Below are 15,514 nucleotides of genomic sequence, written 5' to 3'. Positions count from 1 at the left end.
CACAGTAACCACACAACCTGGTTAGATTTGCAGGTGAGGAAGCAGAGGCTTCCTATGCGTCAAATAACAGGGCATGGTGCTGACAGGCGACGGGTTTCAAACTCGCCCTTCCCACTGCCCCGTGTTCGGACTCCAGGCCCCATGCTCGCTCCCCGTTCATCCTCTCGCGCTAAGTGAGGTATTCAGGAGATGTATTGGAGCAAAGAGTCATACCATCCCAGAGTTGGAAGAGGACTTTGGGTGGCCGGGCTGAGTGTCAAGCTGCCTCAGTTTCCCCAAGCCTGGAGATAAAACAGGGTTTGGGCTGTTTTTTCCTAGATGAGTGCCAGCTGGTAGGGGCACACCGACAACCCTCCTTACATCCCCAGTGCTTCAGAGAGACAGAATTTCCCACTGCCCAGGCCTCTGAGCATTATGGCCTCCTCCTGGATCCCAGACCTTTGCCCTTTCAGGCACCAGAGAGCCTGCTGCGGACCCACTTGGGAAGCTGGCCTGCCCAGACCCCTTGCAAGTTAACCAAGACAGTTTCCTCAGGCAAGGCAGACGTGCTTTTACAGCCTGGACCCAGCCATCTGGCCCAGGTCAGCGAGCCTTCTGGGGAAAACACTGAATAATACCAACCTACGTAGAAATTAATTCCTTAGATCTCGTGAGTCCTCACTTCAGCATCCTGGCTTGAATGTCATTTCATGCAGCCCCTGCCAGGGGCCAGCAGGTAGAGAGGCTTATTTTGGTTAAGCTGAGATCTGCTTCCCTGTGGCTTCCACCTGCTGGTCCAGGTTTACAGCTAACAGGCAGGATGACAAGAAACCACTTCTATCAGGGACATAGCCTCAATGTACCCCCAGCTGTACTAGAGGCAGAACAGGTTAGAACGTAACAGGGGAGCTTGTGGAAGCCACTTATGCCCTCTGATGCTCAGTTTCCTGATGTGTAAAGTGAGAACAATGCCACCTGCCTAAGATTTCACGGATTAAAATGGATTAAAACACTTGACATGGGGTACTCAATAAATGTTAGCAGTTATTGATGCGGCAGTGTGAGCTGGTAAGCCACTTCTCTCTGAGCCTCAGTTTCTTCCTCTGTACAATGGGGCCACTTACGTCATGGAGTTGCTGCAAAGACCAGTTTCCAAGCAGGTTCTTTGAAAACCATAAAGATACGAAGAAACTTATAAAGTATTTTTACACTTGATGGCTCTGCCTTCCAGAGGCACACAGAATAGAACTACCCTCCCCTCTTTATTCACTCTCTGTTAAATGAACAAATGAACTAAAATTTTAGAAAATGATCTGGGCCAAAGGTCAGCAAGGGATGTTTCCTGGGGCCAAGCTGGGGTCGGGGAGGCTAGAATGTGAGGGCATTCAGGACAGGAGGGGGATGGCTGGGAGCGGGGAGGTCAGAGTCCCCGGACACTTGGCTGTGGAGCTTGGCCTCAGGGCTGTGGGCTCAGATGCCCTTCGGAATATCAGCTCAGCTTCCCAAGTGCTAATCACAGCTCCTGTCTCCCGTCTGGTTCTCAGCTACGCTGTGACCGTCCAGGAATCGTATGCGCACCCCTTCGATCAGATCTATTACACACGATGCACAGACATCCTGAACTGGTTCAAGTGCACCAGGCACCGGTGAGTACCTCTCTCAGATGACGGGGCAGGGAAAAGGCACTGGGCTCTCAGGGCTTGCCTCTGTGCAAGTTAGAAAAAGGCCTCTGGAGCAGATGTGGTCATGCGCCTCCACTGAACACCCAAGATGCTCTCCTGATGGCTTCTTTCTGGCCGAAAGAGCTTGTGGGTAGGACAGGACAGAAGTGCTGAAGTTAATGCTCTTGAGGGCATCCCTCTACAGGGATGGGGAGATGGGGAGTTGGTGTTACCCCAACTTCCTCATTCTTGGGGTGGTAGGAACATCTCTTAGTCATTTTCTACATGTATACTAGAAGTCTCCGGGGATGGAACCCCAGTTGCTCACAGAAGTAACCTGCTCAGTAATATACCATATATTGGCTGCCTTTACTTCTGTCTCACTTTTCCACCCACCTACCAGTGCCTCTGAGATAAACTACTTATTCTTGAAGCCTCTCAGGGTTTTCTCAGGGTCTGCCTTTAGGGGCAAACGAAACCTAAGACAGCCCCCTGAGCAAAGGTAGCCCCATATCAAGGCATCTGGCCTGAAGAACAGAATGCAGGCTAGAATCCAGCAACCCCTCAGCACCTTGGCCAGGCTTCCCTTAGCAGTGCTCAACATGGACAACTGCACATGGCAGTCCAACACCCTTGTCTGCAGTCCTCCTGCAGATCGTGCCATGTTATCACGTCACTAAGGAAAAGGCAAGAGGAAGGCAGAAAAAACATGCTTTAAGGGGTGACCCTGGGAAAGACACTTAATTTTGGGATTCCCTACTAATCCTTATTCTACCTACCCTGCAGTGTCCAGGGAGGTCAGGAATGTGAAATTTACTTTGAAAAACGCAGGGGAAAATGGAGGAAAGGGTGAGATATTAGCCACATGTGAAGTGACAGTATCCGAAGGGTGAGAGGCCAGCTGTTGAAAGGTGAATAATGGAAAAAGGGAGCGGCTGCATGGTGGCTCCTTTTTCTAGTTGCTGAATATCTGTTGATTCCATATCTTTTCCTTTGCTTTCTCCTTTGAGCCCAGTTCCTCTTTGGGGATGATTCAGGGATCATGCTGGGCAGCCACACGGGTGAGAAAATTTGTTCGGTGCTGAGATGCCACAGTCCTGGTTTTCTTTGAGGTTTTGCTGGCTGTGGGACCTTGGGCAGAGCTATACTTGCTGTTTTAAAATCCTTGTCTGCTAATTACAACATCTGGGTTATCTCAGGGTTAGTCTTCATTGATTGCTTTTTCTTTATCTTTTTTTTTTTTTTTTGAGATTGGAGTCTTGCTCTGTTCCCCGGCTGGAGTGCAGTGGCTCGATCTCGGCTCACTGCAACCTCTGACTCCCGGGTTCAAGCAATTCTCCTGCCTCAGCCTCCCAAGTAGCTGGGACTACAGACGTGTGCCACCACACCCAGCTACTTTTTTGTGTATTTTTAATGGAGATGAGATTTCACCATGTTGGTCAGGATGGTCTTGATCTCTTGACCTTGTGATCCGTCTGCCTTGGCCTCCCAAAGTGCTAGGATTACAGGCGTGAGCCACCACACCCAGCCATTGGTTGCTTTTTCTCCTACACGGGTAGTGTGTTTCCTTATATGCCTAGTAATTTTGGATTGTATTCTGAGCCTTATGAATGACATGTTGTAGGGACCAGATTCTGTTATGTTCCTCCGGAGAATATTGATTTGTTGTTGTCGTTTTGTTTGTCTTAGCAGACTGGTTACCTGGCCAAACACAAATTCCAAACTCTGAAAATTTAATATTTTGAGCCTTGGCTAGGCTGCTTGGAATCTGCCCTCCGTAAGCATAAATCAGTGGCCAGACACTTGGGCAGGGATTTTACAAAGATTGTAGGGTTCCCTCTTCATGGCTCTTGCCTTTCTAAAATTTCCCTTTTCACTTGCCACCCGCTGGGCCCACTCTGGACTTGTCCTGTGGTTCTTCAAAGAAGCAAGGTTGTGTGTTTGCTATCTGAATCTTAATTGCCCAGAGTCTGGCTGCACTAACTTACCCAGCGCCATTCCCTTCTCTCAGATGTCCACTTGCCTCCAGTATCTGCCTGCTTCTGTCCTCCCTCAAGTGCCTTCAGGTAGTTATTTTGTATATTTCCCCTAGATTTTATAGTTGCTATTTGCAGAAAGGTGGTCCAGTAGGAGCGACTCAGCCACACTGCATCCCCTTCCTCTAGCATCTGACCGTGGAATGAGGAGGTGGGACTAAATGCTCTCTCCCTCCCTCCACCCCTGATTTTGCCAGAGTTGGCTGCTTGTGGCCCTGGTCAAAGGCAGAGGCAGAGACAGTAGTGCGGCTCCTCCCAGAGTCCTGGCAAGCCGCATATGAGTGCCGAGTTTGCTCTGAGGTGTGGTCTTTAGGGTACTTGGAGGCCAGGGCTGCCATCCATCACCACTGGGGTGGTGGCTGCTTATGAAACAGGCTGTGATTCTAGAACATGAATGATTTTGCTAAATTATTGAGTTGCCTTGCAGCTTTCCTGATGACCTAGAGTGTGTATGCTAACAGCTGCACCATCCGTCTGCTTTGGTGTGGAGTGGCATGTTCTAACTCAGCATCCTTCCCCTGAGAGCGGCCTGGCACCTCGCCTTGCTTCCCAACCTGCAGAGGAACAAGCAGGGATGGGTGAGCCAGAAACAATGGGTGGCAACCCTCCCCTGAGGGCCTCCGATGATGCCTCGGCCACCCCCCACTGTGGGGCTTCGGGGTAATCCCGTTTGGTGGGGAGAACCACTCTGAGTCATTCTTTACCTGAGAGGCTTATGTAGCCCCCGAAACTGCCGGGAGCCGCCTTCAGTGCTGGGGAAGTAGCTTTCCTTCCATTACGGGTTTTTGACAAAGTTGAATGACCTTAGCTTACGACATTCCCAAATATCACAGATTTCCCCAGAGTTCTGCACTGTCACTTGTCACGAAGTGAGGGCTTTAAGGCATGGGAGGGTTGTCCCAGCCTATACTGTAGGACTCTCTCCCCAAGCTGGGCTGGCCCTCCATGGAATGCAGGCTATAGGCATCTCTGATGACCAGACCCTGCTGCTGAGCTGCTGAGGACAAGACAACAGGGCAGCCTCCCCTTGGGTGCTGATGGATAAGTGGAAGGAGGCCTGGCTTCAAGGCCCAGGGACTTGGGATTGGGTCCAAGTTACACTCCATGACCTTGGGCAGGTCACTTCCTCTCTCTGGTCTCTCTCGGCTGCTTCAAATCTCTCCCACTTTGAATCTCCATGTGAAGAAGGGGCTTTGCCTATGAATACCCATTTTGATTTCCTTCTAAGGAGTCGGTATTTCTTGTTGCTTACTCCTTCACTGTGGCCATCTGTAAGGTCAGAAACTACGCTGTGAAAGCCGGTAGAGGGCAGGTGTTGAAACTGGAGTGAGCTAGGCGTGAAGCCTGGCTCTGTGGCTGTGCGGGTCATTAACTTCACTAATTTTAGTTTTCTTATCCATAAAACAAAGGGCGGAGAGTGGAAAGGAACAGAAAAGAAAATAAGAATAAAAGCTCTAAAGGAGAAATAAATATAATAAAGAGAGAGAGTCATGGTGCCTGCCGCAGGGCACGGGGTGAGGTGTTGCTCATAGTCTCTCTGGCATGGGACCCAGTCCTAACTCTTGTGTCAGCATAAGGTCTGGAAGCCAAGGTCTGACTCCCAGTGCTGGCTCCACGGGCCTCAGCTCCTTCCTCTGCAGGGCGAGGGGTCAGTTCAGGGCATTCCCAGGGATGGCATGTGAGGCTCCATTCCCAGAGGTGTTATTTTTGGTGAGGGGGAGGTTAAGCTACTCTCCAGGACTGAGTTGGACTCAGAGGGTCCTTTTGCTGACTCTGCCTCAGTTCTCCAAGTGGGGGGAACCAATACTCAGGGTGCTGTGAGCAGCCTGGGTTGTTAGAGGGGTGGGAGGGGTGGGCACAGGAACCCTCAGGGCCTGACTCTTGTCCAGGTCACCCCATGGGCTCCTGAAGCCCAGAATCTGGGTGTTTTCAGGAACTAAGGAGAAGTTCACGGTTGCCCTCCACAATGTCACTCCAGAAAGTATCTTCTGCAGCCGTTCTATTTAGAAGCGACTGGGGAGAAGTCAGCAGGTTTAGTAAGCGCCGTGTTGGTAATCCATTCTGCATCACGGCCGCCCAGATCCCACTATCGATTGATTTTTTTATTGTGTTCCTTCATATTTGAAGCCGCCGTGCATTTTAAAGTAATTATTGAATGGCATCCTCGATATAGCTTAAGACAAATATCATTCTAAAGGGGAGCGATTGATTTTCAATACTTTCAAGTGGCTTTCTCCCTTGTGCCTTAGGATCAGTTATAAGACGGCGTATCGGAGAGGCCTCCGGACCATGTACCGGCGGAGGTCCCAGTGCTGCCCTGGCTACTATGAGAACGGAGACTTCTGCATCCGTACGTAGGGGCTGCTGCTGTTCTGGCCTCGGTGCCGGGAAGGGAGGGGAGGGGAAAGGAGGGGAGGGGAGGTGGGGCTGATGTCCACGGCTCCCTAGGCAGCAGGCCTCAGCCAAAGGGCTCCAGAAGTCCCTGCCTGCTGCCAGTGCTAAGAAGGAATAATGAGTTCGGTGCAAATACAGTGGCAAGGGTTGGGTCGTCAGATCAACCTCCTTACAGGGTGGATGGAAGCCGGTCAGTTCAAGGCGTTGACGGGGGATAGGGGAGAAGCGGCTCCTTCTGGAGTGGGCACTCTGAGGAGCGAGGGAGAAGCGCTGGGAGGCTGGCACAGGGTTAAGGTGTGCAGGTGCTCAAGACGGCTTCGCTGGGTGGAAGGAGAGATGGATGGGGACGCAGAGGGACAGCTGGCTGGGTGGAAACGGAAAGGGAGGAAGGAAGGCTGGGTTGTTGGATGTCAGGCCACAGTAAGAAAAGGATGGCAAACGTGAGATGGACCTTGAGGGAGCGGTTCCAGGAGCTGGGAAGATTTCTGAAAAGGATTTGGAGGGCACTGGAGAAGAGGTGGGTGCAGCTCAGAAACGCAGGCCTTAGTGTCCCCCAAGAAAGACAAGAGCTAAGTTGCTGGCAGCTGCAGGCCCTCTGGGAGGGGGCACCCCAGAGCAGGAGCCTGTAGATCTGGGCTTCCCAGCTATGGGGCTTCGGGCAAGTCCCTTAACCTTTCTGCGAGAATGATTGTAGGGTCCCTGTTGGGTTCTAAGGGACTCTTTCTCCACTCACCTCTGACCCAGTGAAAGGGGGCCGGTGGACTTTGCAGCAGGCCTTCGAAGGTTTCCTCTGCAGCAGGAGAGTGTCAGAGGAGCCGGGAGGCCCTGATTTAATGACTGCGAAGAGATTCCACCCCCAGAGCTCCTGTCTCTTCATTTGGAGAGTGATTTTCCTTGTTAGTATTCTCTTTGGAATTCGAGTGGGTAGAGCGCGTTCACACCAGAGGGAAAATCTGGGCAGAGTGGGTGTGTTGATGTTGGGACTATGGTGACAATTTTCTCTACTGTTGCTACATCGCCCCCAGGGCTGGAGAAACTCGATTCTAATCGCATTACAAGAATGAATGAAAAATGTACCCTCCAATGGGTTCCGCAGTGATGGTTTTGTAGGAAAAATACAAAGCGGTTCACCTAAAAGGCCGTTTCTCAGGAGCAGAGCAGAGGACCGAGCTAGGGCAAGGCCTTGATTGGCATCACACCTGGGAGGGGGTAACCAAGGAGACCCAGGTGTAGATGCAGAGCAGGACTAAGGCTTTACAGCTGCTGCTCTGTCTGCATGGAGTAGAGAGCAGTCAGGCCAGTGGGGGGACGTGGGACCCAAAAACCCTCAGGGACAGAAGTAAGCGGCCTGCCCAAGCTCACAGCATAGTGATGGACTCAGGAAATTATGAAGGGAGCTTGGACGTCAGCACAGAGCTCCAGGAATGGATGAGCACATTTCCTTTCTAATCTCCATTACTGAACGGTGGCAAAGCTCTTAGAAAATGAAGAGCAGGGCAGAAGTGCTAAGCGTCCTGACCGCACGGGAGGCCCGGTGTTGCCGACTGGCAGGGGCAGTTTACACCTTCTGACCTACTCCTTACATAACCAGCGGGCACCCCCTTCTGGGCAGATGACCGTGGGATGGTCCACCAGGAAACCAAGCTAAAAAAGCCACTTTCAGGATGGAAGGCCTCTCCTAGGAGGGCACAGGAGAGCTCTGGCAGGGAGATGGGATGTGTGGCACCCTGGGTGCTGGTAGTGGCAACACAGGATCACAGGGGCCTGGGTTGGAACCTTCGCCACTGCCAGCTGCTTCTTATCTTCATCGTCTTCCCAGCACCCACCGTATGCCAAGACACCATTTGATCATTGTACATACGCTGATGCAGCTACTGCTCCCAATAGCCCTAGGAGGTAGGTATCCTTATTTCTCTCATTTGACAGAAAGGGAAACTGAGTCACGGCGATTTTTTTTTTTTTTAAATGTTACTTGCCCAAGATCACACATCTGGAAAGTGGCAGAACTTGGATTTGAATCTAGGCTGTCTGGCTCCAGAGTCTCTGCACTTGGGTGGCTTGGGCAGGCCGCGTGTCTCTTCATGAACCCAGGCAAGGCTTGACCTCTCTGAACCTCAGTTTTCATTCATGTAAAATGGGAGTCGTAACACCTGCGCTCACCAGGCACAGAGCTGGGGGTTGAATAAGCGTCAGTCTCCTCCTCCACGGCATTGCTGCTCCATGTTGTTTCAGTCCTGACTTTATTTTAGCTGCTCAAAGAGGTCCGTGGACCCTGTCCCTGGGAAACCGCATGGTACCTATGTAAACATACCAACACACAAAGTGCTTTGCGCACAAGGTCACTGGGTTCATGCCTCCCGTGAAACCTTACAGGCCCCTTGGATGCATGGTAAATCATGTCTGCCGTATGTTCACGTCACCCGTGTACGTGTGACTTCCTAGAACACAAGATGCGGGGGACCTAGATAGATGATGGATGCTCACTGCCTTCAAGGAGTCTGCAGCCTGTTCAACAGAGGGGACTTTGGGTATACTACAGGGTATACTAGAAAGGTGTGGCAAGCCAGTATTTATTAAGCGCCTACTATAGCCCACCCACATCACTGTGCACTGAGATAGAAGGGTTAGAAATATTAATGGCCCCTGCCCTTGTGGAATCCACCTTCGTGAGGGGAAGGCGGGACCAACACTCAGCAAAATCATGTCATGACAGCCCGGAGACTGGATGTGAAAAGGCCAGAGACAGACGAGTGAGGTGGGGGAGAATGCTGCCACCTGCTTCATGGGACTTTGAGCTCCATCTTGAGGGACGCAATGACGCCATCAGGGGTGGGTGGGAGAGGGAACCCCAACAGCAAAGGCATGGAGGTGGGCCATGAGGAGGCTGGCCAGACCCCAGAGGGCAGACCTGGGCTGCGGTGGGAGGTGCGGCTGGCTGGGTTAGGTGCATTGATTGCCTAGGGCAGCTGTTGCACAGTGCCACCAGCTGGGCGGCTGGGCGGCTTGGCCAGCAGGGGCTCATTGTCCCACAGTTCTGGGGCTCAGAAGATCCAGGTGTCTGCAGGAATGCTTCCTTCTGGGGCTGAGGGAAGGGTCTGTGCCTCCTTGCTTCTGGTGGTTTCTCAGCTGCGGCAGCAGGACTCTGATCTTCACATCAGGTGTCCTTCCCGTGTCTTCACATTTCCTTGTTATGAGCACACATGTCATAGTGGATAAGCACGCACGCGAAAGACCTCATTTGAAATTGATTACCTTTTAAGACCCTATCTCCAAATAGGGGCGTGCCTCAGGTGCTGCGGCTTGAGACTTTACCATAGGAAATCTGGAGGGGCGGGCGTCAGCTGTTACCAGCATCCTCTTGTTCCTGCTTGTGTTGTGGTGGGAGGAAGAGGAAGGGCAGCAACCGGCCCACTTGGGCTTTGGACTTTGTCAGTTGCCCACGAGAGAATGGAGACCCCAGGGTGGGGGAGCTTGTGAGAGGGAGAAATCGTAGTGAGAGGGTGAAGAATGGCACCAGGGCACCGGGGGACAAACGGGAGGCTCGTGAGCCTGGGAGCATTCAGGAGCTGGTGCCCTGCAGCCCTGCCCCTCCCGCTTCTCCCTCCCCATCCAGCTTCACCAGAACCTGCTGAGAACCCATCGGATACCGAGGTCTTTGGACCCTGCACAAGAACATAACCTGTGCCCGGGGCAGGAGCATGCCACCCTCCCTCCAGAGTCACCTTCTGGGAGCCTCGTTTTTTGCAGGCTGACAAGGAGCAGGCCTGGGTGTGAAAGCCTTGCCTGACTCAGCCCCCAACTTGCTGCGCAGTCTTGGGCCGGTCCTTTGCCTCTCTGGACCAGCTGTGACATAGGACGGACCATCCCTGTGTGTGGAAGGAGGAAGAGATGGAACAGGGACCCATAGTGTCCTGGAAAGCACAGAGCTCAGTATGGATGCAGGGCGGCACTGTTTTTGTTCTCTGTACAATTTCCTCTGCCTTTGAACTGCCATTCTCATCCGGGAGCCCTCCTGAAACCATCCGTACCGGAGCGTCCCACCCACCCCAGCCCAACTCCTTCCTCTTGCTGCTTCCATTATCTGCAGCTACGGCTGAGTCCTGGCTCACTTTGGTCATCAGGTATGAGACATTTTCTAGAGATCACTGGGCAGAAGTGCCTGCTGCCTGCCTTCCTCCCTCCCTCCCTCCAAGTTGCCTTTCTTTCTCCTTTCAGGACAGAGGCGTTTTTGCCTCTGCAGATGGAGCTGGTTTTATGTCTTGAAGAAGCAGACTGTCACTTATGTGGTAGAGTTGGAGGCATTTTGGGAAGCTCTGTCCTTTGAAAATATTAGTCCCATATCAAACCAGATGATGCAGGGCCGGGTTATGGGCACACTGAGTTATATTGTGATAACAGACAACGTCCAAATCGCAGTGGTTTGAAACAGTGAAGTTTAGTCTCTTGTTCATATTATGTGTTCACCGAGGGTTAGCTAGGGCCCGCTCCTTGTCAGCCTCCCCCCGGGACCTCGGCTGATGGAGCAGCGACTCTGGAATGTTGATGGCTGCTAAGGTAGAGAGAAAAGGGCTCTAGCTAGCCTTGAAGGCAGAGGGCCAGAAACGTCCAATGGGCAGTATTAGCTCCTATCGCAAGCCCCATACAGATGGCGGAGGTGCTCACAAATCACAGTGCATCCAGATGTCTTTGGTAAGCACTTAATAACTTAATAAGAGACAGGTTTGCATCCTCGGCTCCACGGTTCCCACACGTGAGCTGCGGAATCAGAATCACCTGGGGGACTTGTTACACCACAGACTGCTGGGCTCCAGTCCAGGAGTCTCTGAGAAGATTCGAGGTGGAACCTAAGAATTTGCATTTCTAACAAGTTCCCAGGTGATCCTGCTGGACTGGGAACTACACTCGAGAACCACTGGGAGAGTTTCTTTACTGACTCGGTTTGCGACTCCGTTGCAAAGAGGCCCAGCAGGCTGCCCGACAGGTGCATGCCCTAAGTACTCCGGGCTTCTCCTGAGTACTTTGCAGGACAAAGGGAGAATGCCTCACTGTAGCGGGCAAGGAGTGGGGAGTCCATCTGCCCAGTCCCCCGTCTCCTGTTTCCTCTTGGTCGACATAGATTTCCCCCACGGCGAAGGTGAAAGTTCCAGGTGACATCTCCTGGCCCTGTCAAGTGGTGGCTTGGAATGCCAGAGGCCACCCTCTGCAGTGTGGTTTTCCTGAAATCCAGAAGCAGAGGGATTCCTCAGAAACTTGAGGCACGTATGCAGCTGATGGGCCTGGCTGGCTTGGGGCGCATAGGTTGGCTCCAGGGAAGGGGACCGTGCCAACCCTAGGGGGTAGCCTGCCCATGGTGGCCAAGGGAGCCAGCAGCTGAGGGTCTGGGAGATTGGCCTCATGGATGGACTGTAGTTGAGGGGAGGGCATTTAGGGTGGGGGGTGGGCAGTGTAAGATTTAATTCCGTAATTTGGCATATCAACTCTGCCGAATTAGGTACTCCTGTTTCAGCATTGCTGCTGCTTTGCACAATTCGTGTTTACATTTAAACTGAATTCCTCTGTTTCTTAATTCCTTTGCTCATCGTCTCCTCTTGCATCACTTCCTAGGTTCAGTCGCTTTCTTCTTGAAAGATCTTGAGTTCTTTCAGGAAGGTCTATGAGTGACCAGCATTGCTACGCTTTATTGGTCTCATGCTTTGATTTTGCCCTGGCTCTTGAATGATGGTTAAGCTGCCGATGACATTCTAGGTTTCCAGTCGTTTTCTTCCAGGAGTTCGAGAAGTGGTATTCCATTGTGCTCTGGACTTTGCCTTGCACCGCCCTGCAGCTTCACTGGGATATGTCTGGGTGTGGGGTTTTTGTTTATAGTGTACTGTTTGCTTCACAGAGGTATACATCTTCTTCGAGCTAAGGATTTGTGTCCTTATCAATTCTGGAAAATTGTCAACCATACCTCTGCAAAAATTTCTTTTATTCTCTTAATTCCTCCTGTTGGAGCTCCGATATATTGGACCCTCTCATTCCATCCTCTAAGTTCTTATTTTCCGTCTCTTTATCTCTCCGTGCTGCACCTTGGACGTTTTCCTTAGATGCGTTTATTAGATGCGATTGTTCTGCTAATTAACCTGTCTGCTGTGGTCTTAATTTCAGTTTTGTGTTTCATTTCTAGGAGTTCTATTGCTTCTTTTTCAGATATGCGTGTGCTTTTTCTGTCGTGTCCTATTCTTTCGTTATGAATTCCATTGCTCCTTTTATTGCTTTAATTATTTTAAACATATTTCTTTCATAGTCTCTCTCAGACAGTTTCATCTCAGGCTATTAGTTCTATTAGCTCAAGTTCCTAGAGTATCAATCCTCCTGCTCGTGGTGCTGCTGATTCTCCATTATAGCAGATTGTCTCCTTGTAGAGGCTGTACTTTTTTTTTTTCCTGCTGTGAATTTAGCCCTTTTTCCCTCCCTTAAGCCCCAGATTGTACAAGGACCGTACACATTAGTTTTGCATTTTCAGGTTTCCCCTGGCTCAAGATCACTCTTTGGTAACCTGGTTTGGGATTTTATGCTGTGTTTGGTAAAGGCTTAGGGTTTCTTTCCTTCCTTCCTTCCTTTCCCTTCCTCCCCTTCCTCTCTCCCTTCCCCCTCCCCTTCCTCCCTCCCTCCCTCCCTCCCTTCCTTCCTTCCTTGCCCAGGCTGGTGTGCAATGGTGCAATCTTGGCTCATCGCAACTTCTGCCTCCTAGGTTCAAGCAATTCTCCTGCCTCAGCCTCCCAAGTAGCTGGAACTAGAGGTGCCCGCCACCACGCCCAGCTAATTTTTGTATTTTTAGTAGACACAGGGTTTCACTATGTTGGCCAGGCTGGTCTCGAACTCCTGACCTCGTGATCTGCCCACCTTGGCCTCCCAAAGTGCTGGAATTACCGGCATGAGCCACCACGACCGGATTTTTTCTTTTAATTGATGTGAATTTCACATACCATAAAATCATTTTAAAGTGCACAATTCAGTGGCATTTAGCATATTCACGATGTGCAAATATCACCTCTAATCACCCCTAGAGGGGACCCCTGCCTATTCAGCAGTCCCTGCCTATCTCCCTCTCCTGTTTTTTTTGTTTATTGTGGGAGACTTTTTTCTCCATCCAGAATACCTTCTTTATCTCTAGGTTGGTGGGCAGCATGTTCTAATCTCCCCTGCATGGAGCTGGCAACTTCCAAGGCCAAGTCTGCCCTTGTGTGGGTGTTCAGCCCCTGGCCCCCAACCTGCACTGGGGGTGGGGGTGGTGCCTGCAGCCAGCTCTGATGTTCCCCGGGCTACCTTGGCTTCAGCACCTCACGTTCTGCTCTCTTATAAACTCCCCTTTCCCCTACACTTAGGAATGTACCTTGCTTCCCTTAGAGCTTAGCTATGCATTTAAAAACATTTTCATTATATTTTGGGGGCACTTTTGTAGCATGAGGGCTCCATTAGCACTTTCTGCATGCCATTGGAACTGACCCTGTTTTACAGAGAGAGTGGGAGGGGGTTTATAACCAGCCCCTGTGATGTTTAATTCAGTGCCTTCTTGGACCCATTGCTAACTTTCAGCCATAATAATGACAATGGTGTAATGTCTGGTGGTTTAGCCGGCGCTTTCACATCCAGCATGTCATCTGCTCAGTACAGACTGGGGAAGTGAGCATTATCACTACTGCCCTTCACAGTGCAGAAAGCTGAAGCTCAGAGAGGCTAAGTGACGTGTCCACGTGGATAAGTGGCAGGCCTGGATTTCAGATGGGTGCGACTTCAAACCCTGCACTTTCCCCTCGTGTAGTGGGTTTTCTCTCCGTATGAGAAACCTGTGGGCAGAAGAGAGAAGTGGGGTCAGTCAAGAGGGCCGGTGAGGAGGCTTGGAGGGGGCGCGGGACCGGAGCTATACTGATTTGAGCTCAAAGTTTTGCTAAGGGGGGTCTTGATAGGTGCCAGGATCGAGGTGGCGGGAGGGCATGTGGGTGGAGGAAAGGGCATACGTGTGGGCAGAGTGGGGAGGCCTGTCTGCAACTCAGCCTCTCCCTAGCTACTAGGTAACAGAGCTGCCTGCTGACCTCTAAGAGGCTCCCCAAGGAGTCTTGCCTGCTGCCATCACCAGAAACAGCGCTGATGCCACTCCCTGGGTCACCAGCACCCGGTGCTGAGCTTGGCTGCCTAGAAGAACAACATCCATCCATCACCATTTATTATTAATTAGAGATCTATGCCTTGCAGGTACTACTAGGTCCTGGGGATGCAGAGATGAATAAGAAGCACAGGGTCTAGTGGGAGAGATGCCATCACAGTGGGAAAAGCACAGTTTAAATAGGGAGGCAAGGAAGGCATGGCTGCCCGGCCACGCCCAACAGACCCTCACAGAGTGGTCAGGGTTAATGCAACCACCGTGGTCTGGTCCCCAGTCTGCGGACTTAGAAGACTGATTTAGGATGTTCAGAGTAGCTGAGCTCCAGCTGATGATTCACACTGACCAAACTCATAAATACTGATGCTTAACCCTGATGCCAATTAATTCATTTGCAGTGAGAAATGAAACGACCAAAGATTTGTCCTTGTCCACTTGTTAGTGCTTGTCAGGCCCTCGATAAATGACTGTCGAATGAGTGAATTCACCGTCTGGGCGCCCGCAATGCTTGGTGGTCTCTGGCTTCCCTTTCTGTTAATGTCTTTTTTAGATTCCTCCTGTTCCACTCTGGAACTCCCGGTTTGGGGGCCACACGGTGGGTGGTCCAAGTACCCTGTACCCAGCACCCTGTCACTCCCTTGCCCTGCCAGCCCTGGGCCCCTCTGCACCCTGGTCCTGCCGGTTGTGAAGCTGCTGTGCCTATCCACTCTCCCACTCAGAAGTGAGTTCCTGAGGCAGGGGGATCGAGTCTGTACAAGGCTTTCCCCAGGGCCAGGCACGGCGTCCGTCACTGAGTACTGACCCATCACTCGAGTGAGTGAGTGAGTGAAGTAGACTCATACCCCAAATACTGAGAGACCCCTTAGGGAGAAGCCACTAACTTCATCTAGAGATGGGAGGAAAGGGGGTCAAGACCCCTTCAGGAGGTGAGTTCTGAGCTGAGTCTGAAAGATGAGTAGGAAGTCACCGGGAGAAGAGACAGGCAGTGGGTAAGACCGAGCTTCAGAGCTCAGCTGGCCCGAGCGTGGCGCCCACCCGCTCCCCCTGTCAGCTGTGTGCCCTGAGGACGTTCTGCTTCTCCGTACCTCGGCCTTCTCATCTGTAAAACAGCCTGTTGGATATCTACCTCTTTGGGCGGCCGTGAGGATTCAGGGAGTTGCCACAAATAACGCATTTAGTAGAGGTGTGGCAGGTGAGGCGCTCAGTAAAGCTGAGCTGCTGTTCTTGGTTTACTTCTGTGAGGGAGGCGTTCTCTGGCAGAGGGGCAGCCCGGGCCAAGGCGAGAGCTGGGAGGCAGCAGA

The 15,514-nt window shown here is 51.7% G+C and overlaps 1 protein-coding gene across 14 annotated transcripts in view; it reads left to right on the top strand.

The window, feature by feature from the left end:
* Positions 1–15,514, top strand: part of MEGF11 (multiple EGF like domains 11) — a 388,577-nt gene that overhangs the window by 139,572 nt on the left and 233,491 nt on the right. For all 14 annotated transcript variants that reach the window (XR_004260666.1, XM_032251021.1, XM_032251020.1 and 11 more), the window contains exons 3-4: positions 1,524–1,625; positions 5,926–6,026. Coding sequence is in view for 13 of the 14 variants with exons in the window: in XM_032251021.1 (XP_032106912.1) it covers positions 1,524–1,625; positions 5,926–6,026 (203 nt within the window). In the remaining variant the exon portion in view is untranslated. The remainder of the gene's footprint in view (positions 1–1,523; positions 1,626–5,925; positions 6,027–15,514) is intronic.

The sequence above is a fragment of the Sapajus apella genome, unplaced genomic scaffold (assembly GCF_009761245.1).
Source record: "Sapajus apella isolate SASKATOON/1434 unplaced genomic scaffold, GSC_monkey_1.0 scaffold74, whole genome shotgun sequence".
Classification (NCBI taxonomy): Eukaryota; Metazoa; Chordata; class Mammalia; order Primates; family Cebidae; genus Sapajus; species Sapajus apella.
Note: the sequence above shows the minus strand (reverse complement) of the source record. Positions and strands in the feature narration are given on the sequence as shown.